General features: G+C 37.7%; 2 protein-coding genes across 2 annotated transcripts; one reads left to right on the top strand and one right to left on the bottom strand.

The window, feature by feature from the left end:
• Positions 1-4,111: 4,111 nt before the first annotated feature.
• crybb1l2 (crystallin, beta B1, like 2) lies at positions 4,112-6,387 on the bottom strand. The gene is made up of 5 exons (XM_077246484.1): positions 6,289-6,387; positions 5,947-6,065; positions 5,721-5,853; positions 4,952-5,094; positions 4,112-4,283 (listed from the first exon to the last, which is right to left on the bottom strand). Exons 1-5 carry the CDS (start codon positions 6,385-6,387, stop codon positions 4,112-4,114), a joined length of 666 nt encoding a protein of 221 aa, XP_077102599.1.
• Positions 6,388-9,276: 2,889 nt separating this feature from the next.
• cryba1l2 (crystallin, beta A1, like 2) lies at positions 9,277-14,539 on the top strand. Its single transcript, XM_077246483.1, has 6 exons — positions 9,277-9,407; positions 10,221-10,297; positions 10,638-10,756; positions 11,371-11,512; positions 11,916-12,058; positions 13,963-14,539. The coding sequence occupies exons 2-6, from the start codon at positions 10,229-10,231 to the stop codon at positions 14,108-14,110; spliced, it is 621 nt and encodes a 206-aa protein (XP_077102598.1). The 5' UTR covers positions 9,277-9,407; positions 10,221-10,228; the 3' UTR covers positions 14,111-14,539.
• The last annotated feature ends 1,046 nt before the right edge of the window (positions 14,540-15,585 follow it).

Below are 15,585 nucleotides of genomic sequence, written 5' to 3'. Positions count from 1 at the left end.
GGTTCCAATATGAAAATGTCTTTAATAATAAAGTAAACTCAGGTAAATACATAAGGTGTAACAGTGTGTGCGTAAAACAAACGCAAACACGAAAAACGACTGACAACTGAGAGTGAACTGGGAGGAACTTAAATGCATCAAGGAATCAAACTAAATGGCAAGCAGCTGTGAGAATAATCAGTGTCCATAGAAACTGAGTTGCACGAAACAAAGGCAAAGACACATATGTGACTAACAAATACAACCTAAAAGTCCATGAAAATGAAACTAAGAACAAACACAACTGAATATGTGAAACAATATATAAATTAGAAAGATCAATTGATCATATAATCAAGATTCAAGGCATTTTTTAAACTCAGTTTAATGTAATTTAAGGTGAAGTGAATTAAACATCTAAGTTAATTGTACTTAATTCAAGGCAGTAACTTTTTAAACTTTTTTTTACACTGTAGCCATATAGACATTAAAAAGAAATAAACACAAAAATACAAAAATACAGTCATCCTCTTGGCAAAGTTTTTATTCCCAACAGATTAAAACTTCACATGGATTTTTTTTCCCAAATAGAGGTAAATAAATATCATATATCTTCCTGTTTGCACTTTTATACTCTTATCTAACACTAACTCATTTTCTACTGCTAAAAATACCCTCTATTCACATATGGCTCTTCCCCCAGATTCCTCAGACTTGCCCCAGCATCCCAACGCAGTTTCTGGCCTCTCAGCCTCATGCACTCACTCATACACACACTCTCACCCCTCTCTGCTATTTATTTTTAACCCAGTCAATCAGACACTGCTCACCGATGACGCAGATCCACATGCAGCTCTGACACCATCAGCCAGAGAGAGAGAAAGAGAGAAGGAGGCTGGCAAAACGGGGACAAGCTGTGGCAAAGAGAGGAGACGGAGGGAGAACAAAGTGCTCAATAATGATTGAAGTTAAAAATCCTCATAATTTACACCTGAGTGCATCAGATACTATAAGTGACAAGTGGTTAAAGAGTGTACTGTTAAAATATTTAACATCTAAACTTATTATTTTTAATAACTAATATTTACCTAATATATTCGGAAGACACCATTAAAACTATTTTTTAAGAGTCCGATCAGGTAGAAACAGATCTTTCGTGTAGCCTAACACTTTACCTTTTGTATTATTATTATTATTATTATTATTTCAGTGTAAATATGCAGCTTTGCAGGTGTCCTCACTCTTTGCCTATTCTCCACTATCTCTCTGTCACTTTCTCTCTAACTCTCTCTATCTCACTGATAGGTTCACACCCACTCCTTTGTTAAACATTGAGACAAATAGCTTACATCACTCTCGGCGGAAAGACTTTTTAGGAAGTTCCATAAAAAGAACTGCTTCTCCCCCGGCTAACTCACAACACAGCCGTGACGCAAGAAAGAGACCTGCCGTGCGCACACACACAAACACACATACAGCTCTTGTAGGCTTTCTGTATGCATGTGGTTCAGAAGGAGAGAGATGAAATGGCAAAGGACATGTCTGTAGATTTTCTGTGTGTGTTTAAATGGAATACAGAAAACCCATTTGGCAAAGAGGATATTGCACTGTAAAAGGTTTTTTTTAGGAAATTAATCTGCTAATCTGATTTAACCGATGATAAATATGATGCAAGTAGCAAGCCAGTTATTTTTGCGTGGAAAAGTACAGAAAAATGTGTGGAACAAGACAAGTAAAAGAGGACTGACAAAGCATAAGCTTCTTTGATGATCTAATTGTTAGTACCTTCTTGTGGTGGCTGTGTAGTACTACAAGAGTGAGATTCAATTAACTTAGCATCCCACTGAGCAGTGTGATAACTAGCTTCCCTCTAAATCATTCCAGCATCTGTCCCGAATCATCCTCTATCTGCTCTTCATTATCTCTCAGAGTGTGAGGAGGGAAAATGTGTGAGAGACCGGCTGATCACACACTTAGGATGTGGAGTTACTAGATTTCCCAAGGTGCCGGATGTGTGTGTGTGTGTGTGTGTGTGTGTGTGTGTGTGTGTGTGTGTGTGTGTGTGTGTGTGTGTGTGTGTGTGTGTGTGTGTGTGTGTGTGTGTGTGTGTGTGTGTGTGTAGATGTTTACGTAAGTAAGATTTGGGGCGACTGACGTCAATGAAAGGGGTGGATTTTGTGTGGAGCCGGGGTGAATCTTAATTGTGTTTGTGTATTTGTTTCGGCCTTGTGGGAAAGATGATGTCAATTTCAAATAAATTATTAATTCATTCAGGAAGGTTTAGAAATACATACTCATGCATGTGTATGGAGAAATTGGTCAGATGTTGTATAAACCCACAATCATTCTGTTCATGATGACAGAAGCCTATATCTGTCTTATTTTTGTCTGATTTTTAGATGCTATTAAATTTAATTCCAATCCAAAGAACAGACAGACAAAACAAACACTGTTTTTTTTCAGTGCACGGGCAGCACATGCTCCAAACATTTTGATAATAATCACCTTGTGCAATTATCTCAGTTTAATTGACTTGACAGCTGACTCAGAATCTTCATTTTAAAAGAGTAATCATATTTTACAGTAGGTGAAAAAGAGTATGTGAAATCAATAACAGTCTGTCTAAATTCACAGTACTCATAAAAACAGTCGACGAAAAGTTACTATTTTCCATGAGATTTTGAAGTGCACATTCAATGGACACTTTACTATCCCATGAATTCATGGGAGAGGATCTGTGGATGGTGACGCAACTGACACTGAAGTTCACATGTTAACATGAAAAATGGAGTATGTCCAGATTGCATTCATACTACATACATTTCATACTATGTGGAATTTACTTTTTCAACAGTCGCAATCTAAGTACTTCAAACAAAGATGTAATTTCTGATGGAGTCGGAGTTTCCTGTATTGGTGGTAGAGCTGCATCATCTTGAATCTACAATATATAATTAAACCCAAAATATATTAAAGTCGATAAATAATTGATATTTTCCGCCATGATGCTTTTGAATGACTTGAAATATGATTGAAATAACTTCATAAAGGAAAATACTGTTAAGTGCAACATGTGCAGCTCAAGTCTGTCATATAGGCTATATAAAATTATGAGAACATTATCATTGTGTGCATGGGACTTGGCTTTTAATGGTGAGAACTTTTGTTTTTGTAATCAGGCTCTCAAAAATTATATAAAAATCTTGATTTAGATTTATCGGCCAATATATCAGTTATCGGCTTTCAAATATTAAGAATTATCGGTTATTGGTATCAGATAAAATTTTCATATTGGTGCATCCCTAGTAAAAAGTTATTAATTGATAAAATTATTCAAAATTGCAATCCTACCCCACTGCTAGGAACAACATTATGTCGAATTTCAGATTCTCTTTTTCAGATCAATTACTATTATCTTTAGACCCATGCCAACTTGAATAATAGTAGAAACGGAACACTTAAATCACTCTTATAATAATGTGCTCCGCTCTGTTAATGTGTTCTGACTTGAGACAGAACATTTTTTGTTCTTATGTTAGTCATTTTAGTCTGAGTGGAAATGTGATCTGATGTATTGATGGCAAAGGGTGGATGCCTGCATGGATATAGACAATCAGCAGTGATATCAGGGAACAACAGTCACAGGTGTCACTTTTATTACCATTCCAAAAAGGATGTGGAGATTTTTACATGGCCTTTAGGTCAAAACACCCCTCCTCCTGCCACCCACCGCCCAGCCCCCAACCACCCATGTCAATCATCATCCCTGACCCATACAAGTCAGGCATCAGTTAAGGCTCGTGGTGATGGACTGATTTCCTCTGGGGAAAAGTGAATGGAGGATGAGGAAGAGGAGGAAGAGGGAAGAACGAAGATGATGGGAGAAGAGGTGAAGAGTGGAGAGAGAATAAAGAGGGCTCGGAAAGATCATCTGATATCAGCAGCCACATTTTCTATTGTCACTTTTTTTCCTTGCAAAGCCCTCACTCCTCCTTTCCCTTCCCAGGATGACTCATACAGGTGGTGCGCTCCTCCTCTCCTTCCTGGCCCTCCCCCCTCCACCTCCTTCATCTTCTCCTCCTCCTCTCTTTCTCTCTCCCCTGTTCCCTCTCTTTCTCGTCCTCCCTAGCCCTCACTTTGTGGCCAAAGTGTAACAGCCGTCTGGGTGCCACTGCATGTCACGGATGCGCCTGACGGACTGCATTTGGGGATGGCGAGCGCCAAACTCATTAAAGTGACGATATTCGCCCTTCTCCAGCAGGTACTGGCTGCCACGGTAACCAGGATACTGGTAACCCACCCAACTGAATCAAGAGGTGAGGAAAGACAAACAGACACCACAAACATAGAGAATAAATAAAAATGAAGAACAGAATTCAGAATAGTGAAGAGCCTCATATCAATTACTTATTGTAAAAAAATCACACTTGAAATAATTTTAGTCATATTTTAATATTAGAAGTATTAATACTGTTAGTTTATCTAGGTGGCGTAACTATAAAGCTGATTTGTGTAATGCAAGGCCAAAGCAATGACTGTTTTCAAACAGGTTTCTGGAAAGCCTGCTGTTACAAACAGATATTCCCGCCAAAACAATCTCATGGTAGTTCGTAAGTATTTCATTTTTTTGGTAAACTGAAGATTAATACGTATGATCTGCTTACGCCCCAGTGACAGTTATGTTTAGTGGTAGGCTTTTAAAATCACACGTTTTTCCTGTGATGTTTGGTTGGTCCCACCAAAAAATGTTTTGATAGTGCCACATTTTATACACTTTTTAAGGGCTAGGAAAAAGTGTTTTAACATAATTAAATAAAAAACTACAAACTTCTGCTTTAAACTCGGTGGATTTAGGAAGTGAGTGTATGACTTAAAGATCACACACTTCAAATTTCTCTTATCAGATCTATTTTTTATGTTCAGATATCACAGTCAACTTGCACTCAGATTTCTTCGATGCGAGACCACTTACGTGCCACAGCTGACCATGATGCTGCCAACGCGGTCGGTAAAGCCGAAGGTGTACATACTGGGCACATCGTCATCGATAATCTCCATTTTACGGCCCTTGAACTCACCAACTTCAAACAGACAGATCTTATGCTTTTCTGGGTCCTGTGAGGAGCACAAACAAGGAGTTTAAGGTATAATATTTATTAACAAATTAATATGGATTGAAAAATTATTACTTTTTAGTTTAAATTTGATGAAAATAGTGAGTGATAGAGGACATGAAGAGTGGGAAGAGATTATGAAATGTTGGGAGCCAGATTCAAACTTGCGTTCCCTGCAAAAGCAAGCGCCATTTCTCAGTGTGTCAGTGAATAAATAAATGAATACGGATTTAAATATTTTTGGCCTTTTTGCCACTTTTATGGATTCAGTGTGTGTGAGATGGGGCAGGAAATGATAGGAGAAGAGTGTGATGGAATTAGGAAATGTTGGGAGCCAGATTCGAGATTCAAATTTGCATTGCCTGCAAAAGCACCATGACTCAGTGTGGCAGCGAATACATCCATGAAAATGGATTTTTAAAAATCATTTTTTCTTTTTCAGTTAACCTTTAACCTTTTTGCCACTTTTATGGACAGGAACAGAATAGAAATGAGATTCAAACTTGCATTTCCAAAATGAGCAAAATGATTCAATGAAACAAACTGAATAATGTTTTGACGATTTTGCACAAATCAACTAAATTAAAATATTCATACACATGTATAATGAATATAAGGGATGAATACCATTTTGACAGGTCTGAAGGACAGCAGGTAGTCGTTCCTGTGGCAGTTGCTCCAGCAGTCCCAACGGGGGTACTCACCCTTCTCTAAGATGTACATCTCTCCGCAGAAGTTCATCTGTTCCCAACCCACCCAACTTAAGAAGAGAAAGAAGGACAGAGAGAATGGAGGAAGTGTTGAAATACAGAACAATCGGTAAGTCACTCATATGTATCACAGAAAGACTCACGGGCCACACTCCACGCGGAGGGAACGCACTCTATCCATGCCCATTTCACACACGTTCATGCACTCGTTGGAGATCTCGATCATGCGGCCCTGGAAGTTCTCCTGATCGAACACATACATCTGAACGAGAAGAAAGAGAGGAGACAACCAGGTCATTTTTGCTTGTTATGCAACTATAAATTAAAGTTGACAGTTTTAGTTTAGCTTAGCTTAAAATACAACACCCACATCTATTTCTATGGAAACTGAATTTTGCTCAGCTGTTTGCCATCATTCACATTTGCAATTTCATCAGTCTTCACATGCGACCTTTATGCATCTGTAAATATGGTACGGTGCATACCTTGTAGTTTCCCACACCCGTCTCGGTTCTCTTTTGAGTCTGAGCAGCCTTCCCATCAGGCTGGGAGGCGGGCTTGGACTTCTCTCCACCAGTGGACATGATGACTACGATAAGAAAGCATATGTACGAGTGGAGAAATGTGAATAATTTGCAGCCTCCTAGCTAGACATATTTATTGTTGGACATATAGTGATGTCAAGTGCTAAATATTGCTCAAAGCAATTAACGAATCCCATTCGAGTACATTTATAGCCCCTGGATAAATTCTTCACCCACTCACTTTGAAACACTTTTACAAAAGTGTTATAGTTGTGCAATGCTCATACGTAACATAATTTGCCTGAGATTACTAATTTAGAAATATATGACAAAATGTTATATTATAATGTCGTTCAAGCCAAATATTAAAACTGAAACATGGAATAGGACTTCTAAGGTATCTGATGTAATACTGACGAAATATTGACTGATCTAATTCTTGTCTTTTCTACAAAATATTTGCATAAGATATTAAATTAGAATGGCCCCTGATTCTCACAAGGCTTTATACATAAATCTGTTTAATTAAACCAACAGCCACCCCAGTAAGTAATTAACAGTCATTTTAAATGTGCATTCAGGGTTTAATAAATATATAAAACTCATCACTTGGTGCTGCTTTTTTTTATAAACTACTTTTAAATTTAATTTCACCTTATCTCTTTCTCTCTCACTCTCTTCATATTCACATCATAGACACAGCTTTTTTTCTTTTCTATATCAATTTTTCTGTTATGACTAAAAGGTTACAGTTCACCCTGACAATGTAAAAAGTGCTATGCTCAAAAAAGGATTACATTTTAATTGCTTTCTACTGGTGACTAATGTGTCAAAGCTGTTCGAGATATTCTTACACAAGCTGGACTTTCTTTGCTGTAGACTTCAACCAAATGAAATGTGGGAATGCCTTTCTCTAAGTTTGTTTTTGCTCACAGACCCCAGTCTCTTACCTGTATGTTAGTCAGTAGCCGCTGTCTGTCTCAATCAGTGTATCAGTGTGTGTATTGAAAGCAAACATGTGTCCCTTTTATAGGCTGGCGCCTAGCATGAGGGGATTAGGCCCACAGAAACAAACTCGCTGAGCTCACCAACCCACACACAGAAAAGAATCACCCCATCATCAAACACAGAGAGAGAGGGAGAGAGAGATTGAGAGAGAGAGAGAGAGAGAGAGACAGAGAGAGAGAGAGAGAGAGAGAGAGAGAGAGAGAGAGAGAGACAGACAGAAAGAGGAGAGAGGAGTATAATTCTTTCTTAAACTCAAGGTGAGCTTCCACAGTTATAAAAAAAAAACAAAAAAAACTTCTTGTGTCGGTGTGTGTCCAGTTCTGAAACTTTACAAGGTGACTACAAAATGAAGCTGTTGGATACCTTCACAGGACAAATTCCAGACTGTGAAATGATGTACATAAAACCTGATGAAAGTAAACATATATAGGGAAAACTCACATTTGATGGTGATGAACACCATAGCCAAACTCTCTCATTCCAAATTGAAGGCTTAGATTGGCATATATTCCACTCTTTTACGTTGGATAATGCGATGATATTTTTCATAAAAGACTAATTCAATTGGTGCCATAAGTTCATTATGGTTTTGTCTCATTTGCAAACTGCATTAGCTTTCAGCCACAGTACACTTACAGTATGTTGTGTTAAAACTGACAGAACAAAATTGCATTTGTCAATGTAATGGAACACCAGAGCCAAACCTTCAGGCACTAAATTGAAGACTTGGCGAATTTCCAAACATACACTGAATTTACTGAATTTATTTTTCATATCTTCAGATATTTTTGATGCCAATTAAAGTTTTTGTACGAAGTACATTAAGCTGCTTATGCAGTCCATATGTTGTGTTAAAGCTCTGGCAACCGTGCTGCAAACTGTGATTTTTTTTTTTTAGTAATATGCCAGCAAAACTGCACCAATTAAAATGGAAGTTTCATGGTTGAGTGATACTGTTATCCTAATAATTGCAGCTTAAAAGCATGTTACAAAAATCCTATGTGGAATAGCCTACATACTTTTATACACAGCCACAAAATGTCAAAATCTGCCTTTCCAAGATGATATCTTGCTGAATTATGCAACACTGTGTGAGGTCCATAATGCCTGCAGTCCATCACTTACTATGCTTTTTTAATAGTAACTATGCATTATAAACTGCATACATTCAGTAAATAGTAAGCTAATATTTCTGAACCACATATCACCTTAACACTTCTGTTGGTCATATAATGTGTGGACAGTCATGAGCAGACATAATGTGACACTTGTTACCACGCTAGGCTACATCCTGATCCTACAGTCTGGACAAAGACATTCTGACGAATTTAGACTGGTAAACTTATTACTAAACACAATTGAATAGGATTCTATGATGTCTTATACAGAATATAGAAAAAGAGAAGAAAAACAATTCCAAAACTTAATAAAAAACTTAACCTGCATAAATCAGTATTTTGTGTATGACTGTTCCCAAATATAGTTACATCTGTTAAATATTGAATTTGTCAAAACTGAGCTTTCTGAAGATTGAGCTGTCGTGACCTTAAGACAGAAGCCAAACAGATATATATGTTTCTGGGAGGTTTGAAAGAGAGGACATCCACACATGCAGTTGGTCAAATCCCTGTATTCTCCACCAATAGGCCGCTCATTGTGTACCATACGATGCACAGTGCTGACCGATAGGAATACAGCCGTTTGAGCTCCATTGTGCGGTTCAATGTGTCTGCATTCACACGCACCACGGGCGCGCGCGCGCTCACTCACTCACGGCTTCATCAAATCCACTGCGCTGACGGCGCGAAATGCTCCACTACTCTGGACTCACAATAAAGAGAATGATCTCATAAACACACCCAAACACACACACACACACACATACACGCAAACACACACACATACACGCAAACACACACACACTCTCTCTCTCCCATCAGTTTCAGAGTCGCGACGTGCACCCAGCTGTGATGGTCGCTATAAAATAGAAGCGCCAAATAATCATAAAACTCCTCGCCAAACGGGACTGACGAGTGTCACTGTAAAGTAGGACAGGACAGGTGGAGATTCAGGTAAGATAAATCTAGATTAATAAATTGAATCCGTGTTTTGTGTAAATTAAAAGGGAAAATTTGCTATTAAAATAATAGCTACTATTTAAGTGCCAAGTCAAACTTCGTCAGCTTGAATTTTGTGTTTTGGATATTGGCTAAAATTAAATAGCTTATATTGCCAACATCAAATGAGTTGTCATTTGAAGTTCTTTATATAGGCCTACACAGGCCTAAGTTCCGCTAAGAAAAGGAGTGCACAATGCAGAAAACAATCATCCGAGCAAAGAATGCTGGAACATACTGTAGCCTATACTGTTGCAATATTAAATAAATGCAATATATAACAGGCTTTAATTACTCTGCAATCCAAGTAATGTTTTCTATGGACAAGTTCACTAAAATATTGTGCTATAATGTAACATGTCTTCTCTCTCACAGAACTCAAATTTGTGTTTCTTACTGGTTATTCCTCTGAAGGATTACCTTCCCTTTTCTTTCCTGGGAACTGCTGAGCATATAGCAATATATTGCCAGATTTTCACTGCAAAAAGTTTGCACAAAAGTGATTCAAGAGAGATGAAATCCTTATCAGAATCAATTATTCTGGAGAGCTGTAATAGAAATATATCAATGTAAAATTATACATATTATAAAAATTATAAATACTTGGAATCAATAGGGATCCATTTGCAGTCCTTATATGAATTGTCTAAAATGCCCAAATGCATGTCATTCATACAATATGTCAGTATGTAACAACAGTGCATGTCCCAAAGTTTGTTTTATAGTAAATTACATTTGAAGAATGTTTCAGCCTTCCCTCTTGTGCAGGAAAGAAGATGAACAAAGTAACTAAGATCCAAACAAACCCACCAATGTCTGTGATAGACATGGCTCCTTGCTTTAAGGTAAAAACCTTTCCACACTTTCTCTAATGCAAGAAGCACAATGAAAGAATGAGTAACTCACTATTGATTCTTTGTCTGAGAGTAAGAAACAAGGCGCCAAAACCATCAATGATTCAACAAAGGCGGCTTCTGCTTAGGTATTGATTTTGAGACTGCAAAGATGAATGTTTTGTGAATGGTTGCTGCGGCTGCTTCTTGTTGTCCAAGATGTGTAGAATTCTGTATTGTTCAACAGATAGAGGACATAATGAAAGGAGTGGAGGCCTGTGGTTTTGTGTGTAGGAAATAGAGGTTTTCCAAATTAGATAATGGAACTGTGGCATGTGCATGTGTTTTCCAGGTGACCGTGTTCGAGCAGGAGCATTTCCAAGGCAAGTGTCAGGAACTCACCTCAGAGTGCCAAAACATCCAGGAGCGTGGGTTTGACAACATCCGCTCTATCCGTGTGGAGAGCGGCGCGTGAGTCGCCCACTCTGTGTTAATGATTGCAAAATCTTGCCAGTTAGCAAGGAAATTACGCTTTTAGATGTGAAAGCTTTTAAGTGTTTCATCCTGAGATGATTTGTAAAACGTGAATTTGTATAAAATAATAAAATTGAGAATAACGGAGCTGCCGTAACTCAAGATTACTTGAGTAGTTTCAGGCTTGTCTTTTTCATGCTTCCTTTAGGAGAAGAATTTACTTAACTTAGGCTAGTTAACAAAGCAAAAAAGACTAACATTATATAAGCTAAATACCTGACAATAATAATAAATGTTTCTTGGGCAGCAAATCAGCATATTAGACTGATTTCTGAAGGATCATGTGACACTGAAGACTGGAGTAATGATGCCTGAAATTCAACTTCGCCATCACAGGAATACATTACATTCTAAGATTTAATTAAAATTAAAAATACTAAACACTTCTTTTAAATAGTAATAATATTGTACTATATTACAGTTTTTACTGTGTTTTTAATCAAATAAAAGCAGCCTTGGTGATCAGAAGAGGCAACATTCAAAAATATCTTAATTATTCCAAACTTTTGACCAGTAGTGTAAATGTTTTAATTGTCTTTAATTCTGTGCAGCTGGGTGGGATACGAGCACCACGACTTCCAGGGGCAGCAGTTTGTCCTGGAAAAAGGAGAATATCCCCATTGGGATGCCTACAGCGGCAGTCTGGGCTACCATGTGGAAAGGATGATGTCCCTGCGCCCCATCTGCAGCGCTGTGAGTGTGTGAGCGCATACTGATGCCTTCAAGGTTTATTCTCTAACTTTTCTAAGCAAATTCACTGAGTTTTGCCTGACTGACAATGAAACGAAAAGAGGCAATCTCACAATGAATGACAGAGCTGAGCCATTTCAAGGGACTATTGGACTTTCTTGGATAAGCAACCACGTAGCAACTGGCAAAACACCTTAGCAACTGCAAATCAAAATCAGAACAAGTTAGAAACCGTATATAAACTCTGCAGGACAGTTGCCCTCTAGGACCGAGCTTGGTTGGACACCCCTGTTTTAGATGGTTTTGAAGTGCTCGACCTCATTCAAACAAACAGGTGTCTCTCATCAAAACCATTTCATTATAGCTTTTCCCCCCATTTCCTTCCAATCTCTCTCTCCATTTGTAGGTCCACCAGAGCAGTCGCATGGTCATCTATGAGAAGGCCAACTTCCTGGGCCGCAATGTAGAGCTGTGTGACGATTACCCGTCTCTGCAGGCCATGGGCTGGTGCGACAAGCAAGTGGGCTCCATGCATGTGCAGTGTGGCGCGTGAGTAACACTCAACAAAACACCATTAGTGCCAAACTACTGTTCTCCTGAACATTTCTCATGCTCAACAGCTGCGCTGACAATACACGTACACACAACACAGATGAGACCAGCGTCATTAGCTCACATTCCATAGAATCCAGTCCTTGTACTTGTGAAGTGTTAATGATTTTGCTTTCACAAAACAGTCCAGTGCAACATACCGTCAGATAAGAGATCACAGAGATCATGCATCACAGCAATACATTGCCTGTGACCGCCTCATCTGTTATGTAATGATGTTATGTCAACCTTTCAGTGCACATCATCACAGAAACTGATAATTTAACACAGTGATCATTTTCGTTTCGTTTTTACATGGCGAATTTCCAAGCAAAAGTCTAATTATGATTATTTTTACTCATTACATGGGGCTGGGTGAAGAATATTAATTTCTCAATTTTAATCGATTCTCATTTTGAAGAACCGATATCGATTCTTAAATCCCAAGAATCGGTCTTTCAGTTGATGAATTAACCAAACTTTGTAGCGCGCCTCCGGTCTAATAAATCACAACAAGCTTTGTGCTTTGTTACTTCTGATATGAAACATCTCAGCTTTCTGGTTCTGTCAATTTTATTACATAATTAAAACAATAAATACTTTTTTGGCGCACCAAAAATAGCACCTTCAGTTCAAGCGAAGCTGCGTGTGAACCGATCATCTCTTCGGCTTTACTATTAGTTACAGCATGAAATAAACATGAATGAACATCATAAGGAATGTTGAAAGATACAGTCCAACTAAATCTGTATTTTGTCTAATGTAATCGGTCTATCAGCGTTTCAACCGCGGAGAGACGTCAATAAAAAAGCTTGTAAACAATGTCACGTAATGCTACATTTACCTCAGAAAAGCCATTCAATGTCCAAAAACTTGTTATAGTTTGCTAGAAAAATTTAACAGAGAGTTTTGATAAATATATGCACTATGTTGCATATTCATTGTATTTTGACTTAAAGGGATAGTTCACCCAAAAATGATCCCATGATTTGCATACCCTCAAGCCATCCTAGGTGTACATGACTTTCTTCTTTCAGCTAAACACAATCAGAGTTATATTAAAAAAATATCCTGGCTCTTCCAAGCTTTATAATGGGAGTGAATAGCTACTGAGATTTTGAAGGCCAAAAAAGCGCATCCATCCATCATAAAAGTAATCCATACGGCTCCAGGTTAATAAAGGCCTTCTGAAGCGAAGCGATGCGTTTTTGTAAGAAAAATATCAATATTTCTAAACTATCTATAAACTTTATAAACTGTAATTAATGGCTTCGGGTAACAGCCGTATACAAGTCTAGTTCTGGCGGAAGTGACATCTGACCCGATGCAGGAATTTATTGACGAACGTGGAACCAAAATCACAAATTAGAAGTTTAAAATGAGAATTTTTACAGAGAAATGTCAGAGGAGCTTGAGTTTGTTGCCCAGCCCTATTTGTTTGAATCGTGAGAGGTGTTTATTCTCACCTAAGCTTACGCTTACACCGGAAACTAGACTCTCTCGTGAACGCGCGCGGTCAGACGTTACCGGAAGCCAGTGATAATAGTTTATAATTTATGCCAAGTACTGTACCTGATAGGCCCTAATTAATCCATATCAAAAATAAATCGAATCGCAAGCTTGTGAATCGAAATCAATTTGTAAAATTTGTGTCAATGCCCAGCTCAAATATTAAAATTCTAATGCACATTAGAATCCGGATGAATTTGATTCAAGATACTCTTCTTCTATTAAAACACTTTTTTTTTTACATTCCCCCTCCAAACAGCCTGTCATATTTCGTGCAGTCGCTGCATCTCATTTCCTTGCTTAATTTTTTTTTTGACCTCTCCATCTGTCTCACATCCTCTGTTTCCCTGCAGCTTTGTGTGTTACGAGTACCCTGGCTACCGAGGACAGCAGTACGTTATGGAGTGTGACAAGCACAGCGGAGACTACCAGCACTGGAAGGACTGGGGCTCCCACTGCCAGACCCCTCAGATCCAGTCCATCCGCAGAATCCAACATTAATGCCTGATGGGAAAAACGGAAGGAAATGAGAAGTGTGCAGAGTGAGGAAGCAGAGGAGTCACGTCAATCATTCTAGCAGCAGTCATTTTATGAGGTGCAGTGTGGCCAATTGTAAAACCTTCACTGATTGCACGTAGTTTCCACTTGTGGTGCTCTAGTACTACACAAAAATACAAAAAAATGTTTAATGACACAATATACAGACACACATCAATGCTCTTTTATGAACTCATATTGGTAAGTGCACAGAAGCACAGTGGAGGACACCGGGGAGTCAATATCAGTAAAACAAGGCCAGATGTATATCTTTATATGCAAACATGTCATGGTGTGTGACGTTTGAGTGCCATATGGGGACAAATGGGAGTGTGTCTTAGACCGTTCGGAGGATGACGGTTGACTAATAAATACATATGCACCTCAAACTAGCATATTTGGTCTTTTTGTCTGTTTGCGTGTAAACTGATGGCATGTAAGTGGCCACTAACCAACTGTAAATTATTTTAACTGTCCTCAGTACAATAAATAAAAAAATCAAGAAAAAAAAATATTTCAGATTATATTATATAGTCTTATTATAAAATGGATACAATACATGCTAACAATATATTAACAACTGACATGAAACACCTGCAATGCTGGTGTTTCAATATTTTCAATTACTTTATAATATTCCATAAAAAGAATAGAATTATTCCATATATAATATGTAGTAAATGCTTTAGAAACATAACAAGGCTTATGCTGGGGCGATTATGACATGCAAATATTAATGCAGATTCAGCTTTACTAGAATCATGTGGACATTTCTTTTTTTGAATGATTTGTATGTATTTAATAACTGTTTAGAACAGAAAAAAGGTATGTACATGTGTAACATTTTAAATTCTAATTTAGTCTTGACAAACCAATTAATTCGTTAAAAAAAAGAAAGAAAGACAATCCTCCAGTCCAAATCTGCAGGTTTAATGTTATTGATGAAATTATGACATGATAAAATATAATTTTCAGTTTGTGTGTCAGCACACATCAATAAAACATTCATATGCGTGGATTAATATATCAAACACATTTATGTTCAGTCATGCAAACTGTTGTGTCTCGTCAGTAGCTTTAAAAACAATGCCCACTAGTACAAAGTTAGCACATTTAGAGAATTATTGGTGTATTTTATTTATGTTTACTTAAGCTTTCTTAGGTAAACTATATATGCTTTAGTTTCATTAGTAAATCACCCATTTGGGAAAGTCTTTTCAGCTGAGTGTTAGTTTTTCCCCCCAAAATTTAAATTTGGTCATAATTTATCACCCTCATATTGTTCCAAACCAATATGATTTATTTTTTTATCTTCTGCTGAACACAAAATAAGATATTTTGAAGAGTATGGGGGAAAAATATCTTCCTTTGTGTTCAGCAGTAGAAATAAATTCATACAGGTTTTTAACAACATGAGGGAGAGTAAATGATGACAAAAT

This window comes from Siphateles boraxobius, unplaced genomic scaffold, assembly GCF_051911475.1.
Source record: "Siphateles boraxobius isolate OS27281-9 unplaced genomic scaffold, OSU_SipBor_1 29, whole genome shotgun sequence".
Classification (NCBI taxonomy): domain Eukaryota; kingdom Metazoa; phylum Chordata; class Actinopteri; order Cypriniformes; family Leuciscidae; genus Siphateles; species Siphateles boraxobius.
Note: the sequence above shows the minus strand (reverse complement) of the source record. Positions and strands in the feature narration are given on the sequence as shown.